This window comes from Phyllobates terribilis, unplaced genomic scaffold (assembly GCF_046119375.1).
Source record: "Phyllobates terribilis strain yellow unplaced genomic scaffold, ASM4611937v1 Scaffold_5__5_contigs__length_657084704, whole genome shotgun sequence".
Classification (NCBI taxonomy): domain Eukaryota; kingdom Metazoa; phylum Chordata; class Amphibia; order Anura; family Dendrobatidae; genus Phyllobates; species Phyllobates terribilis.
Genome location: NW_027362765.1, coordinates 36152141 through 36174445, shown reverse-complemented (window position 1 = coordinate 36174445; position 22305 = coordinate 36152141). Strand labels below are relative to the sequence as shown.

Here is a 22305-nt window from a genome sequence, read left to right as displayed (position 1 = left end):
AACTGTAGTGTAGTATAACAAATGGCTGTGTGCGGCTGGTAAACTGCTCTATCCAGCTTGTGGGATACACGTCTGGTTCATTTTAATGAATGTTAGCTTCCCCAGATTGGCTGTGGACAGGCGGATGCGCCTGTCTGTGATCACAACTCCTGCACCGCTAAATATACATTCTGGCAGTACACATGCTGCAGGGAAGGCCATCACCTCCAAGGCATAAAGGGCAACCTCGCACCATGTGTCCAATTTAGAGACCCAGAAGTTAAATAGGGCAGACCCATCACTTATTACGTGGAGACGTGTGGACGCGTACTCTTCCACCATGTTGTTGAAACACTGCCTCCTGCTAATATGGAACGTATCAGATGGTGGTGCTGGATGTTGTGGTGTGCTGAGGAAGGTTTTCAACATTTCGGCCTGGCTAAACCTTCCTTCCGATGCGATGCTGATGCCCCAGCTGCGTTGGCGCTGCAGCCTTTCAAGAAACTTTATTCAGCATCCGAACTCGAAAACGGACTTCTGTGAGAAGTCGGTGTTCGGATTTGAGCACTGTAGTGTCTGGTGCAAACCCCTAACTTTACAATTCGGGTTCGCTCATCTCTACTCCTGACCCCACACATAAACATCAGCTCATCCAGCACCATGACAACCAGCACAGCAGAGTCCTGCATCCACTGAGGCCCCTGATCATGTGACCCCTGACTCCTCCCCTCCTGTGACCTCATCACAGGTCCTGTGCGCACAGAACAGCCATATATGTGGTGGCGGCTCTGCAGGTGGAGGTATGTGGAGATTCCCCATTAATGGGGGCAGGGGACATTAACCCCCTCAGTGCTGAGACTATTGTGACCTCTGTCTCCCTTATTCCTAGTGCTGTGACCTTTTCTCTTTCCCTCGCATATCGCACAGAACAGCCGTATTTCCGGGGAGGCCTCTAGATTGGAGGTTCCTGTGAGATTCTCCGTCCTTCCAGCAGCTCCACTCTTAAAGGGGTTGTCCACTACTTTTTTGAATTGCCCCAATGTATTTAGCATGTGCTCATAAGTATTTTTGTGATTACCTTTAGTTGTATGTATTGCCTGTGTGCGGCGCTCTCACTGGCCCTGGTTGCAGCCGGGAATGACTCAGTGCTGCGTTCCCCGGTGAGTGATGGGCTGTGGGAGGGGTTACACCGCATTACATCCAGCATCCACCGTGCGCTTTCCCTCTCCTCATTCATTGGGAAAGTTCATGGTGGATGCAGGGTGTGACGCGCGGGGTAACCCCATCCGCAGTCCAGCATCCATCGCGGGGACCGCGTCACTGATGTCATGCCTCACTTGACGTGACATCAGCGGAAGAAAAATCCGGCTGCTGCAAGGGGTCACGTGATACCTGTGAGCGGCCAGTCATAGCGCGTTATGGGCACATGAGGTGACTAGAATGGAGTTGCTGTGGTGAGGATCTCACCGGAACAACTCCAACCTATGGATGGACAGTTCAGTGCTGAGGTGACTGGAGTGGAGTTGTTGGAGGGAGGTTCTCACAAGAGCAACTTCAACCTAGAATCGTTGTCCAAATGGGGGCAGACGATGTCTAGAGTCCCGCCTGAAAAAGTGCAACAATCCACCGCTAAAATAAAACATAGTGCACCGCAATGTAAAACTCCCCATCTGCACACGTCTTTCCTCCACTCTCACATGCTGAGAGTAAGTGCCGTCATCCTCCACCCCATAGATCACTGAAAAATCTCCAGCAGCTCAGTGAGCCCTCAGTGTAATCATCCTGCAGAAGTGGTGACCTGTTTCTATTATACTTTTCCCCTGATTGTTCCTCTCCTGGTTGTGGCTTACAAATACTGAGGTAAAAAACTCACTAAATACTCAACGTGTGCACCTGGCCTTACACCCACAAACTTAAATATATTTTATTGGGAATTTTTGTGATATACCAGCACAAAGTAACACATATTTCTGAAGTATAAAGGAAATGATGTATGGTTTTCTAAAAAATTTGTATTCAGCCCACCTGTAGTTTGATACTCCTAAATAACATCCTGAGTGACCAATTGCCTCCAGAAGTCACATATTTAGTAAATTGGGCCCCCTCCCATCCTCTGACAGGTAACAATCCAGCAGATGTCAGCTGTACACTAAAACTGGTAACTTGCGGCATCAGCTACGATCAGTTTTGGGATCGACCATGGCCGTTTAACCCCTTAAATACTGCTGTCAATAGCAACTACAGAATCTAGATGGTTAACAGACTGTTGGGGCTCTCTCTTTAACCCCATCGGCATCCTGAGATCTTGATCGTTTGGTCCTGATGGTTGACACAGCAAGTCATGGCCAAATAATGAACTTAAAGTTTTCCAGCTATAACGGCCTGTCCAGAAGCTAGAAAAATTTATGTGGTAAAAATATATTTTTTCATTCCTGTCATATCACTTTGGATTAGTTCCTGAAAAGCACCTGAAGGGTTAATAAACTATCTGAAAGCAATTTTAAATATGTTTAGGGGCGCTGTTTTTAAAATGGTGTCACTTTTTGAGGATTTGAGTAATTTCAAAACTGAATAGGTCCCTAAAAAAATAAGTTTTGCTATACCTCGGGGTAATAGATGAGTCAAAGAGTGGGTGGTCGAGCCCAATCGTCCTCGTGCCAAAACCCAATGGAGAATGGAGGTTTTGTAATGACTACCGCCGGCTGACTGAGGTATCCAAGTGTGATGTGTATCCGATGCCCCGCGTCAACGAACTCGGGAGTAGTGATGAGCGAACGCGCTCACCACTACTCGGTACTCGCCCGAGCATCATGGTGCTCGGTGAGTATTTCCGGGTTGCTCCGGCGGGAACTCGGGTCCCCTCCCTGCATGTTTGGCGCTCTTTAGAGAGCCAATGAACATGCCGGGATTGCCTGCCATGCACTGTAATGCCGTAGCCATGTTGGTTGTGGGCATTACAATGATTGGCTGGCCGCACAGCATCATCAGGTCTATATAAGACCTGGCGCCGCCATGCTCATCACAGTCACTCCGGATCAGACAGTGTAGGGAGAGCTGCTGCTGTGTCAGGGAGAGATTTAATCGTGTATTAGGTAGCGTAGGGAGAAAAACCGTACATTACACATATCCATCTTAACAAACAGTGCTTTTGAAGACTAACTAATCCATCTGCAGAGATATCAGGCAGGCAGTGTATATAGCAGACTGCAGTGCACATAGGACAAGAGGCTCCATTCCAGTTCTGCCTTCTGCTGCTGTTGTATTTCTAGAAATAGGCCAGGTCTCAGGGACCAGGAATAATTTTTTTTGCATCTTAATCCTCATAATTTGCTTAAAAAGCAATCCAGAGAACACGGTTTTTCTGCGCCATTTGCTTGTTGGCACAGCAGAATACAGCCAGGTCCTTTCCATATTACAGCGCTAAAAATCCAGCTATTTAAAACTGAAAATGCTGCCATTTCTGGCCAGCATTACATTTTTTTTTCAGTGTGTCAGCAAAGTTTTTGACACTGGTTTGCTGTTCAAAATAGTTACCTACAGGCCAGGTATTTAAAACTGTGTTTTCTCCGTCACACGGCTCACATATAAGTTTGCTCCAAACTCAGTCATTTGTAGTGAGCGTGGAAGATACTGTCCTCCATCTAAAATCGGCAAGGGACTGGGAACTGGACATGATGGTAATGGTGCATGCAGAGGCCGAGGACAAGGCCGTGGGCAAGCCGAAATCGTGCCACAACAAACACCCACATCTTCTCGCCTGACCTTCCTGTCCCAATTTCTAGGGGACCGCAGCACACCACTATTGAACCCAGAGCAGTGTCAAAAGGTTGTTGGTTCGATAGCGGATAATACTTCCAGTCACTTAGCCACCACCACCACCACCCTGTCTTCCACACGGTCAAGTCTCAGTAGCCGTGAGTCTGGACTGCATATTCCTCATCCTGATCCTCCTTCCTCCCACCGTGCCGAGTACCCAGAGACAACTGATCCCACACTTGAACACTCTGAAGAGCTGTTCACTTTTCCATTTATAGATTCGGGCCTCTCGCCCGGTCCACTTGAAGCGGGGCAAGAGGAGATCGCGTGTAGCGATGCCCAAATATTTGAGCAGCCACGGTCACACGAAGGCGACGGTGGGAAAGTGTCACAAGAGGTGGACGATGATGAGACACAATTGCCAGAAAGTCAGGAGGAGGACCAGGGTGCGGAAGTGGAAGACGAGGTGGTGGACGATATAGTAACTGACCCAACCTGGCAGGAGGACATGCAGAGCGATGACAGCAGCACACAGGGGGAGGAAGGCAGAGCACCCCAACAGGCAGGAAGAAGCAGTGTGGTGGCCACAGACAGAAGGTAGGCAACCGTTCCCCGTAACACCAACACGAAGGAAGTTGCCAGTACAACTGTTAGGTCTTCCCGAGTCTGGTTGTTTTTTAAAGACTGTGCCAATAACCCCAAAAAGCCATTTGCACCACCTGCCAGGCCATCATCAGCAGGGGTGGCAAAACGACCAGCCTGACCACCACCAGCATGATCAGGCACATGGCAGCGAAGCACCCGACTTTGTGTGCCGAACCCCAGGGTCCAGGAACAGTGTCTGCGGGTGGCACCATTGCTTCTTCCGCTGTTGTGGATGCAAGCCAATCCCCTGTCCATGGTGCATGCGAAGATACCTCCTGCCCTGCACCTGTTGTTGCACACTCTCAAGTAGCAGCATCAGGAAGCACATCCATGTCCTTGTCCCAGCGCAGCGTTCAGTTGGCCATACCCCAGTCCTTGGAACGCAAGCGCAAATATGCAGCCAACGTCCCACAGGCCACACTACTAAATTCTCACATTTCACGACTGCTTGCGCTCGATATGTTGCCTTTTAGGCTCATGGAGACGGAAGCATTCCGCAACCTGATGGTGGCGGCCGTCCCTCGGTACTCGGTCCCCAGCCGCCACTATTTCTCCCGGTGTGCCGTCCCCGCATTACACAAGCACGTGTCCCAAAACATTAGCTGTGCTCTCAACAACGCAGTTACCGGTAAAGTCCACCTAACCATGGACACGTGGACAAGTGCTTGTGGGCAGGGACGGTACATCTCGCTGACGGCACACTGGGTTAACATAGTGGAAGCCGGGACCCAGTCGGGCCTTGGGACGGAACACGTCCTCCCGATGCCAAGGATTGCGGGCCCTAGGTCAATCAGGGTTGCCCCCATGGTCTACAGCTCCTGCACCTCATCCTCCTCAGCCCCCTCCTCCTCTTCAGCCTCCATCTCCGAAATGACCACAAAAGTCACAAGCTGGAAGCACTTCAGCACTGCCTCGGCCAAGCGGCAACAGGCTGTGCTGAAGCTAATATGCTTAGGTGAAAAACCGCACAATGCTGAAGAGTTGTGGACAGCTCTTAAAGAGCAGGCAGATCTGTGGCTCACACCGCTGAACCTACAGCCAGGCATGGTCGTGTGTGTGGCAATGGCCGGAACCTGGTGGCGGCTCTGAGGCGAGCTCACACACGTACCATGCCTGGCCCATGTGCTTAACCTTGTGGTTCAGCGGTTTCTCAAATCCTACCCGGAGCTGCCGTATCTGCTTGTTAAAGTACGCCGCTTGTGTGCCCATTTTACAAAGTCAGCTACAGCTTCTGCCACCCTTGCAGTGTTTCAGCAGCGTTTGCAGCTTCCGGATCACAGCCTGGTGTATGATGTCCCCACGCTTTGGAACTCTACACTGCAGATGTTGGGAAGGATTTGTGAGCAGAAGAGGGCAGTTGTTGAGTACCAGCATCAACAAGGCCGTCGGTATTTAGTTCAGACTCCACACATAAGACCTCAGGAGTGGACATGGATGTCAGACATCTGTACCATCCTTCAAAACTTTGAGGACTCCACCAAGATGGTGAGCGGCGATGACGCCATAATTAGCGTCACCATCCCGCTTCTTTGTATTCTGAAACGCTCTCTGCTCACAATCAAAGAGGATGCATTGCTGGCGGAGCACGATGAGATGGAGCAAGGAACCATACAGGGTGATTACACACAGCCAAGCCTCATCTCATCCCAACGTGGATTGGGTGACAGTGAGGAAGAGGAGGAGGAAGGACAGTAGCTAGTTTCATGCACTATAGACGGTACTACCTGCACAGCTGTTCAGCGTGGATTTCCAGAGGACAGAGAGGAGGAGGAGGAGGAGGAGAGCATGGTCAGTCATCCTCTTGGTGAGGACACGGAAATCTTGCCTGTTAGTAGTCTGGCACGCATGGCTGAGTTTATGTTACCCTGCCTTTCCCATAACCCTCGCGTTCTCAAAATTTTGGGTGACAGCCATTACTGGTTGGTGACACTTCTAGAGCCACGCTACAAGGAGAACTTTATATCTCTTATTCCTGAGGCGGACAGGTCTACAAAAATGGGGCTGTACCAGAAGGCCCTTGTTGCGGAACTATTAAAAAAAATTCCCATCTGAAAACGCTGGCGGCAGAGGGCACACTTCGTTGGACAACCAAGGAGTACAGGCGAGAGAGACACAACTTCAATCCAGCAGAGGCAGGAGAACACTGTCAAAGTTCTGGGAGAGTTTTCTCAGACCCTCCCATTGGACAGGCCCCTATGCGCGGGGTACTCTCACAATGAGTGCAAAGTTTGGGAAGATGCTGAGGGAGTACCTTGCCGACCATACCAACGTCCTCCCTGATTCCGCTGTGCCTTATAATTATTGGGTATCCAAGCTGGATACATGGAATGAACTGGCTCTCTATGCCTTGGAGGTCCTGGCCTGCCCTGCCGCCAGCATTTTATCAGAGCGGGTTTTTAGTGCCACTGGTGGAATTATAACTGATAAGCGCATCCGCCTGTCAACTGAAAATGCTTATAAAAATGAGCAAGGGCTGGATTGGGCCAGACTTCTCAAGACCACCGAATGATAGCAGCGTAACATAAACTCCAATCCAGTGTCTTTTCTTGAGAGGTGTATTCCCATGCACCTTTTCACACCCACACATGGGTATACGCTTCCTGATTTTGGCTATTTGCTCTTGTCCTCCTCCTTCTCCTCATCCTCCACCACCATATCACCAGGGTGACTGTGGTCCGTGATACAGCACCCACCTATTTTTTTAAAGGGTGTTTATGATGCCCGTAAAAAAAATTTTTTGAAACAGTATGTTCATGTATACCCCCCGGGGGTAAATGTATGTTAGTGCATGGGCATTACAAGTATAGGAGGCCCGCTCCTTTCTAATGGGAACATTTTTTTATGAGGCCCTCCTCCACGTCACTTCCAAGGGGCATTGACGTGCCTCCAAATTTTTGGCAGCCCTTGGATTCAGTGCATAGGCCAACACTATGGGAGACTCTCTCCTTTCTAATGGGAATTTGTCGTTACTGTGGCCCTACTCTATGTGTCTTTAAATTCTTAGTGGTGTTTTTACTAAAATTGGTCAGCCGTTGGACTCACTGCATGCCCTATAACTGTATAGCAGACCCTCTCCTTTCTAAGGGGAACATGTCGTACCTTGTTACTGTGGCCCTGCTCTATGTGTCTTTAAATTCTTAGTGGGGTTTTTCCCAAATTTTGGCAGCCCTTGCAGTCACAGCATGGGCGTTACCACTATAGGAGACCCGCTCCTTTATAATGGGAACATTTTTTTTACTGAGACCCTCCTCTATGCCTCTTCAAAGGGGTATTGGGTTGCGTCCAAATTTTTGGCAGCCCTTGCAGTCACTGGATACGCAATAACAGTATAGGAGACCCACTTGTTAATAATGGGAACAACAAAGCATAGCCAGCTGATGGCTCTCTAACAATAGCTAGGGCCAACTGCTGGCCTTTTAAGAACAGTAAGGGCCGTCTGATGTCCCTATAAAAATAGGCTTTATGACTTTCAGAGTCCCTCCATCATAAATAAAACAGGTTGTGTCTGATAATGTGTCACACACCACATTGCCAGATAAGGTTGTAAAATGTTAAAATGACATTTCCTGGTGAATGCATTTGTCTTAAAAAATAACGTAAAAAAGCCCAAAACAATAGGATCTTTCTTTAGTATAAAAAACAGCGTCACCAATTTAACCTCAATGTAATCACATCGTTCAGCACCTGCACCTCCTCCTCCATCTCCGAAATGACCACATCAGTCACAAGCTGACAGCACTGTAGCACTGCCTTGGCCAAGCGGCAACAGGCTGTGCTGAAGATAACATGCTTAATGCTTAATTGACAAACTGCCCAGCACTGCAGAGTTGTTGAAAGCTGTAACACAGCAGCCTGATCTGTGGCTCTCACCGCTGAACATACAGCCAGGCATGGTCGTGTGTGACAATGGGCGGAACCTGGTGACGGAGAAATGACAGCCGGGGTAGATACGGTTTCCCTCTATGCCAGTCCTTTCACCGAGCTAAAGAATATGGCTGTGGTGAAATACAACTCCCACTGAGAAGCTGTTTCAGATTGAAAAACATTGTGCCCACCAGAGGATTTGATTCTGAGGGCTAACCTTTCTCCCCCGCTCAAGAGCCCCATAGCAGCTGCTATGTTAGCGCTATCATGAACTTTCCTGAGGTAGAAGCCAAGGCACACCAGAGCATTCTCTGGTGGGCCCGTCCAACCCTGCCGAAAAGCAGCCCTGGCTAAGAAAAGTGTGGGGGAAGGTTCCTGGACACTCTATGGCTGCTTTTTAATGTGGATCGGCCATGCTCATGCATGTTATTTCTAAAACCGCATTACAGATCAAGCCATTGTCCAACTCTGTATTCAAGAAATTAAATGCGCAAAGAAAGATGTGTGTGTGTGTGTCAAAGCACCACCGACAAGGGCGAATTGATGTTGGACGGGCTGCCATTGCTTCTGCAACAAGCTGCATTACAGGACTTCCTGTGAGAAATAACATGCAGGGTAGATAGGGTTTCCCTCTATGCCAGTCCTTTCACCGAGCTAAATACAACTGTCAGCAAAAAAAGTTGTGGACTGGCTCCGTACCGTCCCTGGCCACATACACCTGTCCACGTGTTTGTGGTTAGGCGGTCCTTCCCAGTAAGTGCACTGGGGAGGGCACAGGTAATGTTGTGGGACCCGTGCTTGTGGAAGGCGGAGGCGATACCGGGAAATATAGTGGCGGCTGGAGACCGAGTATGGACACCCGGCCGCCGCCGGCAAGAGGTTGTGAAAAGCTTCCGCCTCCACGAGCTTAATAGGCCACATTTCAAGTGCAAGCAGCTGTCAAAAATTTGGCAGTATAGTATCGCAGCCTGTGGGTGGGTGGGTGGCTGGCTGCATACTTGCGCTTGCAATCCAAGGAATGGGGTAGGGACAACTGAACGCTACAGTGAGACAAGGACATGGACGGTGATTGTTACAAGTCTGCAACGACAGGTGCATGACAGGAGGCATCTTCGCATGTGCCAAGGATCACTTATGATGAGCACACTTTTAGGCAGTGACCTGGAAGTCAGAGATGCTTCCAGAGGTCTTCCCCATGCTGTTCCCATGACTTTTCAGCACTGTATGCATGTGTCTGATGATGTGTCACACACTACATGGCCAGATAAGGTTGTAAAATGTTAAAATTACATTTCCTGGGGAATGCATTTGTCTTGGTTGAAAGCAATACAAAAGTGCAAAAACGCATCAAAAACGCAAAGTGTGAACATAGCCCAAGGTGTGGAGGAGTATTTTTGGTTTTGGTTATTTATTTTGCCTTCTATGCAAGTCATTACCCTGGAAAGGATGCTCCTTAACATATTTCCCAGGAAAATCCATTTTGGTTTAGTTTTTGTATGTTTTATTGTGAGTCCGTAAAAGTGGCGTAATACTCTGACAGCGTTGTTAACAGCAGTGACCTGGGAGTCAGAAATGCTTCCAGGGGTCTTCCCCATGCTGTTCCCATGTCATTTGAGCACTGTTCCCATCGATTTGGGCAATTTTTAGGCCCTTTGCAGACCGCCGGGAGGAGCCGCCTGAGAAATGCTCGAGTTTCCCATAGACTTACATTGGGCTCGTTGCTCGGGTCGTGCACCCGAGTATTCCAATTTGCTCGACCCGAGCAACGAGTACCCGAGCATTTTAGTGCTCGCTCATCACTACTCGAGAGGCTTGGACCGGCGAGGTACATCACCAATCTTGACCTGACGAAGGGCTACTGGCAGATCCCAATGTCCCAGACAGCCAAGGAGAAGACTGCTTTCTCGACACCTGATGGGTGCTTTCAATATACTCTGATGCCGTTCAGATTACAGGGGGCCCCAGCCACCTTCCAGAGGGCTATGGATCCGATCCTAGCCCCATATAAGAAGTATACCGCAGCCTATCTTGACGACATTGTAGTCTTTAGCCCAGACTGGGCTAGTCATCTACCTAAGCTACAGGCTGTTCTGGATGCTCTAAGGAAGGCGGGATTTACTATAAATCCGAAAAAATGTGCCATCGGAAAAGAAGAGGCCAAGTACTTGGGCTATGTCGTCGGGAGAGGTGAAATAAAGCTGCAAGTTAATAAAGTGGAGGCAATCCAGACCTGGCCGAAACCGCTCTCCATGAGGCAAGTAAAAGCGTTCCAGGGAATGGTGGGATATTACCGGTGGTTTATCCCAAATTTTGCCATGATGGCCGCGCCACTGACGGATCTCCTAAAAGGCACCAGATCAACCATGGTGAATTGGAGGAAGGAAATTGAGACCGCGTTTCAACTGCTGAAGTCAGCACTGTGTAAACAGCCGGTCCTGGACGCACCAGACTTCAAAAAAGAGTTTGTGGTCCAGACAGACTCTTCAGCGGTTGGTCTAGGAGCCGTACTCTCTCGAGATAAATGGGGAAGAGAATCTCATTCTCTATCTGAGCTGGAAGCTTTCGTCCTGTCAGAAAAACTACACAATAGTAGAAAGAGTGTTTAGCCATAAAGTGGGCCGTAGATACACTAAGATACTACCTGCTAGGCTGGAAGTTTAAGATGGTGTCAGACCATGCCCCGTTGAGATGGTTGAGGGAAAAGAGGTGTAAAAATGCCAGAGTAACTAGATGGTTCCTAGCTCTTCAGGACTTCAACTTTCCCGTAGAGTATAGGCCCGGAAAGTTACACAGGTATGCTGATGCCCTATCTAGAATTCCCTGTCTGGTATCGGAAGGTGGCCAAACCCCCGCCTTTGGGCAGAGGGGGTGGGATATGTGACAGTCACTGGTATGATTTATGAGGGGAGGTATGTGTCGCACAGGTTGCTAGCCTGTGTGAACTGAAACGAAAGGACTTTCTGCCAGCATGTTATATGCTGGTCGGTTAACTCACTTAAAGGTCGTGGTTTTAGGGGAATGACCTAGTGATGGGGAGAGACATCATTCCCCATTCCTCCACCTCCGGGTGTGACTGAGCAATGTTTAAATGTTCAGTCCTGTTTTTTTTTTTTTTCTCTGGGTTGTGTTTGGAGAGGCAAGGTCTCCAGACTGGACAGCCATAGCTCAGGAAGGAGCTGAAGGCTGGACATAACCTGTGTGGGCAAACCGCACACACATATATGAACTGTGCTACAATTTATCTTTTTGTTTTGTTGTTTTGCCAAGTAAGGCTGTGTTTATTTTTCTGGAGTGCAGAGCTTTATGCTATTAATAAAGCCTGCAAAGAAAACCCTGGTTCCTGAGACTACTCCGGGAAGTGGCCGAGCGAGGCGTCCTACCACTCTGTATTAAATGGATAATCATTCAAAGTTTGAAAATTGAAAATTTTGGGAAATTTTTGTTACATTTCTGATATTTTTATAAATAAACACAAAACATACCAACCTAAATTTACCATTACCATAAGGTATAATGTATAACGAAAAAACATTCTCAAAATCAATGGGATATGTTGAAGCGTTCCAGAGTTATTACTACATAAAGTGACACGTCAGATTTAAAAAAATTTGGCCCGGTCATTAAGGGATTAAAGCAACACAATGGGGCAACATACAAAAAAAAAAGTTACATATCCTGAAAAGGCTGCCCAGGCCCTAATTCAGGATACTGTTAATATGGTACGCAAAAATTATCTGACAGATTCTCTTTAATGGAATGAATGTCGGGAGACTGACCATTGTCAAGAGCGAAATGTATAAGCTAAACATCTATATTTTGGGACACAGCGGGGTGAACTGGACTGGCAATGGGTTTTTCAACACAGGAGACCATGCAATGTACTATTTTGGCAGCAGGAAGTTTTTAAGACAGGGAGTTGGTTTTATCCTGAATAGGAGAATGGCCAAATGCACAGAAAGTTTCTGAAGTATCAGCGATTGTGTAATGGCTGTCTGACTCAGAGGCCGCCAATCCTACAAAATCATAGTCATATACTACTACTCCCCTCTTCCCTGGGCGAGGGGAGTGGACAGACTGAGGGCGGATTCAAGAGCTCAGTAAGGTACGTGACCCTGGCATCTTCACCTTTTAGAAGTAATCCAGGGAACAAGGATAGCTAGGTTGCCCCTAGCGTTCGGGACCGGAAAAGAGCCCCTGGCCCTGGGATACACGACAACATTAACTCTGGCCAAAACAATTTTTTCCGATCCATCATGGATCCTATTACTGCTTTGACGGGGCAACTGCAGCAACTCAGCCTGGAGGTGGCAAATCTACGCATTGTAGTTTTCCAGCACCCTAACTCATCAGGTTTGGGGACCGTGACTCCCAGGCAACCCCTAGTGGAGCCCAAGATTGCTTTGCCTAACAGGTTCTCTGGGGGGCACAACAAGTTTGTTTTTTTCAGGGAGGCCTGTAAGGTTTACTTTAAGTTACATCCTCACTCCTCAGGAACCAAGGAGCAATCGTTGGGAACTCGCTCCTTCAGGGTAACCCCCAAGCAAGGGCATTTTTTTTCTCCCGTGGGACTCTAAGTCGCTCGGATGGTGGAGGAATTTTTTTTGGTGCTGGGTCATATACAACGACCCCGACTGCATCTCCCTGGCTGAGTCCATGCTGCATCAGCTTCAGCAGTAAGTCCGGCCAGCGGAGGAGTATTGCTTTGAATTTCGGAGATGGTCCACAGACACTATGGGGAATGACTCCCGCACTCCATAGCCAGTTCTGTCAATGGCTATCTGTAAGGGTGAAAGATGCCTTTGCTTTGTATGAGACTCCAGTTTCCCTTGAGGGGGCCATGTCTCTGGCTATCTGGGTGGATCGCAGTCTTCACCAGAGACATAAAGAGACACTCCAATTTACGGGGGATCTGAGGTCAAGGGAACCTAGGTCTGAGTTATCTGAGCAATCCATGCAGTTGGGTGGTACGACTCGTTCTGTTGGTCAAACTGTAGTTCAGCAAAAGGGGGGGGGAGTGTGTTTTTACTGTGGTGGAAAGGGTCATTTTGTGGGTGCTTGTCCTTCCCTACCCCATCGTAAACAGCCGCTGGAAAACTAAGGAGCCCGGGTTCGGGGAGGTTAGCATCCCGGGTGTACATATCTCCTCCGTGGGTAGGTCATCATTTTTTCTACCGGCTGAGATCCATCTGGGCAAAAATAAGGTGGTTATTTCAGCCTTTCTGGACAGTGGGGCAGGGTTTAATTTGATCGACGCCAGGTTCCTTCAGGTCCAGGGCCTCAAACTACTTGCTCTGTCTAGACATATACCCATAATCGCCACTGACTCCACACCCTTGAGCCAGGGGTATTTTACTCAAGTCGTGTTCGGGTTACATCTACAGGTAGGGGCCATGCACTCAGAATGTATTGACTGTTATGTGCTAGAGGGTCTGCCCTCTCCTGTGGTTCTTGCACTACCTTGGTTTACGCTGCACAACCCCATGGTAGATTGGTAGACTCAGGAGGTGGTAAAGTGGAGCGAGTATTGTCAAGGACGCTGCTTGGGCACCCGGCTGCCAGGGTGAGTACCCAATCTGCGCATGAATACCTGTCTGACTTTGGAGATGTGTTTTCGTAGCAGGGGTCCAAGAGCTTCCTCCCCATCGTCCTTATGACTGCATCGACAATCTTATTTCTGGGGCCAAGCTGCCATAGAACAGACTATATAATATCTCTGGTCCAGAGAGGCAGGCCATGAAGGACTATATCGCGGAAAGTCTGGCAAAGAGTTATATCAGACCATCCTCATCCCTCGTTACTGCAGGGTTTTCCTTTGTATAGAAAAAGACTGGGGGTTTACGCCCCAGCCTGGATTTCCATAAACTTACTCAGATCACGATCTGGTATCCTTATCCTCTCCCTCTCATCCCGGACCTCTTTAAGCCGATCGTAGGTGCAAAATGTTTTTCGAAACTGGATCTCAGGGGCGTGTATAATCTCATTCATATGAAAGAGGTTGGATGAGGGGAAACAGCCTTCAATACACCTGAAGGGCACAATGAGAACCTCTGCACTTTGTAAATTAAATTTTAGTCACCTGGATGGTAGATTTGTTGTGATCTGTCTTAATGACATATTACTTTAATCGCCTGACCTTGAGTCTCATCAGGTGCATGTCAGGCAGGTCTTACAGATACTCAGAGACAATAAATGTATGTTCTCGGTTGAGGAGATCCCTTTTCTTAGCTTTGCTTTATCGTCCACTGGTTTTCGCATGGATCTGACGAAAGTCCGGGCGGTACTGGATTGGGATCATCCTGAGGACTTAAAGGAGTTACAAAAGTTTTTGGGTTTTCCAATTACTGCCGTACGTTCATCAAAAACTTTTCAGTAGTTGCTAAACCTCTGATGGATATGACCAGGAAAGGGATGGATTTTTCCAAATATCCAGTCCAGCCAGGGAGGCATTCAATACCTTAAAAGAGTGTTTTGCAGTGCAATTCTCATACAGCCTGACGCCACTCAGAATTTTTGACCTACAACAACTAAGAAGCACAAGCCATTACAATATAAATATACAATCTTTATTAAATTAAATTAGACATATATTTTCCCTTTAACATGATTTTATATCAGTGAACCCCGATAGGTAATACCAATTCATTCCACAAGGTGGAGATCAAACTCCATGTACAGACCAATGTGTCTCAGCAAAAAAAAAAGTCAGCTACACAGGCAGGCTAATGTATCAAACTACTCCTCAAAATGAATGGATCATAGATACCTAATGGTTTGTGCTTCTTAGTTGTTGTAGGTCAAATATTTGATTGAAGTGCCATATATACATGTGCATCTCAGTAAATTAGAATATCATCAAAAAGATAATTTATTTCAGTTCTTCAATACAAAAAGTGAAGCTCATAAACACACGTGGTCAAAATTGTTAGTACCCCTCGTTTAATGAAAGAAAAACCCACAATGGTCACAGAAATAACTTGAATCTGACAAAAGTAATAATAAATTAAAAATCTATGAAAATGAACAAATGAAAGTCAGATAATACTTTTCAACCCTGCTTCCACAGAATTAAAAAAAAATTAAACTCATGAAATAGGCCTGGACAGAAATGATGGTACCCCTGAAAATAATGTGACAAAAGGGACATGTTAAATCAAGTTGTGTCCACTAATTAGCATCATAGGTGTCTACAATCTTGTAATCAGTCAGTGGGCCTGTATATAGGGCTACAGATACTCACTGTGCTGTTTGGTGACATGGTGTGTACCACACTCAACATGGACCAGAGGAAACAAAGGAAAGAGTTGTCTCAGGAGATTAGAAAGAGAAAATTATAGACAAGCTTGTTAAAGGTTATAAGACCATCTCCAAACAGTTTGATGTTCCTGTTACTACAGTTGCACATATTATTCAGAATTTAAGATCCATGGGACTGTAGCCAACCTCCCAAGACGTGGCCGCAGAAGGAAAATTGATAACAAATCAAAGAGACGGATAATACGAATGGTAACGAAAGAGCCCAGAATAACTTCTAAAGAGATTAAAGGTGAACTTCAAGCTCAAGGAACATCAGTGTCAGATCGCACCATCCGTCGTTGTTTGATCCAAGGTAGACTTCATGGGAGACGATCAAGGAGAACACCATTGTTGAAAATAAATCATAAAAAAGCCAGACTGGAATTTGCCAAACTACATGTTGACAAGCCATAAAGCTTCTGGGAGAATGTCTTATGGACAGATGAGACAAAAATGGAAGTTTTTGGCAAGGCACATCAGCTCTATGTTCACAGACGGAAAAATGAAGCATATCAAGAAAAGAACACATTCCCTACTGTGAAACATGGAGGAGGCTCTGTTATGTTCTGGGGCTGCTTTGCTGCATCTGGCACACGGTGTCTTGAATCTGTGCAGGGTACAATGAAATCTCAAGACTATCAAGGGATTCTAGAGAGAAATGTGCTGCCCAGTGTCAGAAAGCTTGGTCTCAGTTGCAGGTCATGTGTCTTGCAACAGGATAATGACTCAAAACACACAGCTAAAAACACCCAAAGAGGAAAACATTGGACTATTCTGAAGTGGCCTTCTATGAGCCCTGACCTAAATCCTATTGAGCATCTTTGGAAAGAGCTGAAACATGCCGTCTGGAAAAGGCAACCTTCAAACACGAGACAACTGGAGCAGTTTGCTCATGAGGAGTGGGCCAAAATACCTGTCGAGAGGTGCAGAAGTCTCATTGACAGTTACAGGAATTTCTGTCCAGGCTTATTTCATGCGTTTAATTTTTTTTTTAATTCTGTGGAAGCAGGGTTGAAAAGCAATGACTGACTTTCATTTTCATAGATTTTTAATTTATTATTACTTTTGTCAGATTCAAGTTATTTCTGTGACCATTGTGGGTTTTTCTTTCATTAAATGAGGGGTACCAACAATTTTGACCACGTGTGTATTATAACAAACAGAGAGATCTATTTCAAGTGTTTATTTCTGTTAATGATGATTATGGCTTACAGCCAATGAAAACACAAAAGTCATCGAAGAGCCTTTTGAAGAGTGGCATAATTTTCTGGAGAGGGCAGTTCATCCGATCATGGTAATCATAGATAATAAGAATCTTGTATATCTAGAATCTGTGAAATGTCTAACGCCTAGACAGGCAATATGGGCGTTGTTCTTCATCAGATTTAACTTTTTTGTTACATATGGGCCGAGGAACAAGAACATTAAGATGGATGCCTTCTCTCGTTGTTTTTCTGGGGATGGAGATAATTGTGAACCGGTTCATATACTATAAAAAGGGGTGGTTTTTGCGTCTATATGCTCCAATCTTGAGGAGGTTGTAGAGGCTCAGTGCGATGCCCCTGCTGCCTGTCCATTAGGTAAATTGTTTGTACCTGTGAGTCTCCGTCTTAAAGTTTTATGGGAACATCATGATTCGGTCTTGGCTGGACATCCTGGTAGTAAAGCCACCACAGATCTCCTTTTTTGGTGGTCAGGGGTGCACCATGATGTTTGGGTGAATGTAGCCACCTGCAGTATTTGTGCATGTTCTAAGACCCCTCATACTCATCTGTCTGGGTCTCTCCAACCGTTGCCGATTCCCAGTAGACCTTGGACTTATTTATCGGTAGATTTCATCACTGATCTACCCATGTCTGCAGGTAATACTGTAATTTTGGTGGTGGTGGATTGATTCACATTTCATTGCTACCTGCTTCACCTAACGCCAAGACCTTGGCACAAATTTTCATCAGAGAAATAGTAAAATTACATGGGATTCTTACCAATATTGTTTCTGATCGGGGGATGCAATTTACTTCCAAATTTTGGAAGGCGTTTTGCACTTGTTTGGGGATCCATCTGTCATTTTCTTCAGCATTTCATACACAGTCTAATGGGCAAACTGAACAGGTGAACCAGAATCTTGAGACATACCTTAGGTGTTTTGTGTCTGAGAATCAAGAGGATTGGGCTACTTACTTACCTCTAGCTTAATTCGCAATAAATACCCGTTGTCATGAGTCTACTGGCAAGTCCTCGATCTTTGGGGTTTCATCCTCAGTTCAGCTTTTTTAATTGACATCGGTTTTCAGGAATACCTGAAGAGGAACCATTTTCATCATCTATTACGTCTGTATGGCAAGGGGTTCTTAATAGTTTGAAGAAAATAGGATCCAAATATAAGCGTGTGGCTGATTGGAGATAATTGGTGGGTCCGGACCTGTGTGTTGGTGATTTGGTGTGGTTGTCCTCAAGCAACATTAAGTTGAAGGTTCCCTCTTGGAAACTGGGCCCAGGTTCATCGGTCCTTATAATATTGTGGCCGTCATCAAACCTGTAGCATTTCGCCTTGCTTTGCCACCCACCTTTAGGATTCACACAGTTATATGAAAAAGTTTGGGCACCCCTATTAATCTTAAGCTTAATGTTTTATAAAAATTGGTGTTTTTGCAACAGGTATTTCAGTTTGATATATGTAATAACTGTTGGACACAGTAATGTTTCTGTCTTGAAATGAGGTTTATTGTACTAACAGAAAATGTGCAATCTGCATTCAAACAAAATTTGACAGGTGCATAAGTCTGGGCACCTCACCAGAAAAGTGACATTAATATTTAGTAGATCCTCCTTTTGCAAAAATAACAGCCTCTAGTCGCTTCCTGTAGCTTTTAATGAGTTCCTGGATGAAGGTATTTTTGACCATTCCTCTTTACAAAACAATTCCAGTTCAGTAAAGTTTGATGGTCGCCGAGCATGGACAGCCCTCTTCAAATGATCCCACAGATGTTCAATGATATTCAGGTCTGGGGACTGGGATGGCCATTCCAGAACATTGTAATTGTTCCTCTGCATGAATGCCTGAGTAGATTTGGAGCGGTGTTTTGGATCATTGTCTTGCTGAAGATCCATCCCCTGCGTAACTTCAACTTTATCACTGATTCTTGAACATTATTGTCAAGAATCTGCTGATACTGGGTGGAATCCATGCGTCCCTCAACTTTAACAAGATTCCCGGTGCTGGCATTGGCCACACAGCCCCAAAGCATGATGGAACCTCCACCAAATTTTTCTGTGGGTAGCAAGTGTTTTTCTTGGAATGCTGTGTTTTTTTGCCGCCATGCATAACGCCTTTTTGTATGACCAAACAACTCAATCTTGGTTTCATCAGTCCACAGGACCTTCTTCCAAAAAGAAATTGGCTTCTCCAAATGTGCTTTTGCATACCTCAGCCGACTCTGTTTGTGGCGTGCTTGCAGAAACGGCTTCTTTCGCATCACTCTCCCATACAGCTTCTCCTTGTGCAAAGTGCGTTGTATAGTTGACCGATGCACAGTGACACCATCTGCAGCAAGTTAATGCTGCAGCTCTCTGGAGGTGGTCTGAGGATTGTCCTTGACTGATCTCACCATTCTTCTCTGCCTTTCTGATGTTTTTCTTGGCCTGTCACTTCTGGCCTTAAAAAGAACTGTCCATGTGTTCTTCCATTTCCTTACTATGTTCCTCACAGTGGAAACTGACAGGTTAAATCTCTGAGACAGCTTTTTGTATCCTTCCCCTGAACAACTATGTTGAATAATCTTTGTTTTCAGATCATTTGACAGTTGTTTTGAGGAGCCCATGATGCCACTCTTCAGAGGAGATTCAAACAGGAGAACAACTTGCAAGTGGCCACTTTAAGTAGCTTTTCTCATGATTGCATACACATGGCTATGAAGTTCAAAGCTCAATGAGATTACAAAACCAAAAAAAGTGCTTTAGTAAGTCAGTAAAAAGTAGGTAGGAGTATTTAAAACAAGAAAATGATAAGGGTGCCCATACTTATGCACCTGTCAAATTGTTTGAATGCAGATTGCACATTTTCTGTTAGTACAATAAACCTCATTTCAAGGCAGAAACATTACTGTGTCCAACAGTTATTACATATATCAAACTGAAATACCTGTTGCAAAAACACCAATTTTTATAAAACATTAAGCTTAAGATTAATAGGGGTGCCCAAACTTTTTCATATAACTGTAATGTGTTTCACCGGTCTATACTCACAAAATACATTGCGTCCTCTGCACGCCCCTAGTAAAAAGGGGGGTACTGTCACGGGTTTACCGCAACAGAGAGGAGCCAGAAGACCGCAGTGTCTGATTCCTCCCACTCCTGCACTCATTAGAAGCCTTTTGCCTTCATATTAAACATTGCAAGTTTCTTTTAGCGGTGCAGTGGTTAATCTGCTCAGTTGTGAGCTCCTGGAGGCTTAACTTCATTTAGACTCTCAGCTGTCCAGTGTTAGCTGACGCGCCCCCTGGGCCGTGGGGTACTCCGTAGCCGGGTCGGTCGATGCTGGGGGAATGTCACAGTGGCAGTGACCCGGTCCGTGACCCTGGGCAGTCAATTAAAGGGGAATAAAGTAAAAGGAATAGAGTTTTTATATATAATGTTCGTGACGCCACCTGTGGTATGCGGCTATATGGAGCCGTCGCTGCGGTGCAGATCCTCTGGAGCTGATGGTGACGCTGCAGAGTTAGTTCAGCTCTCCACAGGCAGAGCTTAGCTCCAGGGCAGGATATAGTGATGTTATGAGGTAGATGTTACTGGTGCTGTGTAGTACAGGGCTGGTGATGGCGCAGCAATAATTTTAGGACACAGTGGTGTGCAGTCTTCAAGGTTTACTCACAGTTATCACGCTGCTCCAGGTTACAACTGCCAGATTATAACTACCCACGTCGTCCTGCGTTCACCAAGAAAGGGGTTCAGCAGCTCTCAGGTATTTCAGGAGTACTTAAACGGGACCCCGTTCTATGTTCCTTCCTCGGTCGTCTTCCCTTCGCTGGCTCTCGCCCTCCTGCCCTGCGCCTCACAGTCAGTTTCCCAAGCCGGTAGCCTCGGATCTTGTCGGGCGACGTGCAGTCCCCTGGACCCTATGCGGCCACCTTTTCGGTGATGTAATTGTGGTAGTTGGCAGCTGCACCTTGAAAGTGCAGTAGCATCTGGTTATCTAGCTGAGCCTGATTCTTCTCCACTAGTTTAGGGGCCAGTCCCCTCTGCGGCCTAATCCCTCCATGTCCATGTAGATTTGGGTGCACAGGTGGCTTCCTGCACTCCCCGTGCCCCTGGGATCCCCTCTGTCTCTGGAGCCCTCCTTCTGCTCCCGTCCTCTCTCTCTCTCTCTTTCCTGGGCCTCCCTTACTAGGCCCCACTCCTCTCAACTCCTGCTCCAAGCACTGTAGCCAGGAGCCTGGACCTCCTACACTGCTCTCCTGAGCAGGACTGGCTTTCACTGCACTCCTGCTCCAAGTACTGGAGCAGGAGACTGGCTTGTTCTAGAACATTCTACCTTCTTTTTATACTTCTTCTGACAGTGCTCCCCTGATCTGCTTCCTCCACCCACACCCACTACATGGTTCCCCCTCTCTTGGTCCAACACCTTCCAACCAGGGACAGGGCTCAGCACTGTACCCATGCATCTTGCCCCGCCTGCTGGTCTGGAACGGTGTAGTGTTGGATGCAGGTGGGTGGGTCCCAGGTAGTACCCCATCCTTACCTGAGAGTGGGATTCCACACCTCTGGGTGAGATGCAGTACCTCTGTGGCAACTGAACCCGCAGGGGTGCCACATTAGCCACTCCCCACTCCTATATATATTGGGCTTTGGCAGGCTATCATTGCTAGAGCTAGCTTATGCTGCATGGTTCTATGAGTGTGGTGGAGAGTGGATATTTGAGAAGGTGTTTGGTGGATTTCAGCTTAGACTGCCATACACTACTACTCCCCTCTTCCCTGAGTGGGGAAGGGAACAGACTGAGGGTGGATTCAGGAGCTCAGCAAGGTACGTGGCCCCGGCCACTTCACCATTAGAAGTAATCCAGGAAACAGGGATAGCTAGGGTGCTTCTAGCATTAGGGACAGGGAAGGAGCCCCTGGCTCCGGGATACCCGACAACAGAGGCGTGACAGGTGGATTATGGAAAAAGCAAGGGATTACCAGTGGAAGCTACACATGAGTTTCATCAACTACTCCAAAGATATTGACAGTATTGAACATGACAAATTGTGGAAGTGTCTGGAAGAAATGACACCCCTGCACCTTGTCCATCTTATAAGATTACTCTACCAAAATCAAGAAGCCACAGCAAGACCAGCATATCAAGAAACGGACTGGTTCAAGCTTGGTAAAGGCACCCGACAAGTCTGCATTCTGTCACCAGCAGTCTTCAACACATATGCAGAACTGGTCATGAGGAATGCAGACTTGATTTGTCATATATTGTAGTGACTTGCCAACATATGACATACCAGTATGTCATGGTGATTACGCGGGCGCAGGAGCTATGCACGCACAGTCGCCACTGGTAGATTGGCCTAAGTGACAGCCGAGCTCCTGATGTAATAGCCAGGGAGGGTGCCCGCACTGACTCTGGCTGTTTAACCCTCCAAATTCCGCCATTGATAGCAATTGCAGTATTTAGCAGGTTGAGAGAGGGAGGGTGTCACATAGGTGGTTGTGGAACCACTGCACCGCAGACCCAGGAGAGCCTGGAGGGGCATAACTAAGCGACCACCTAGTTCTTCACTAG

The 22305-nt window shown here is 46.8% G+C and overlaps 1 protein-coding gene across 1 annotated transcript in view; it reads left to right on the top strand.

Annotated features, from left to right (window-relative positions):
* Positions 1 to 726: 726 nt before the first annotated feature.
* LOC141270645 (uncharacterized) overlaps positions 727 to 22305 on the top strand; it is a 327734-nt gene continuing 306155 nt past the window's right edge. The window contains exon 1 of the mRNA XM_073680731.1: positions 727 to 779. Within this exon, the coding sequence (XP_073536832.1) occupies positions 754 to 779 (26 nt within the window). The 5' untranslated portion in view covers positions 727 to 753. The remainder of the gene's footprint in view (positions 780 to 22305) is intronic.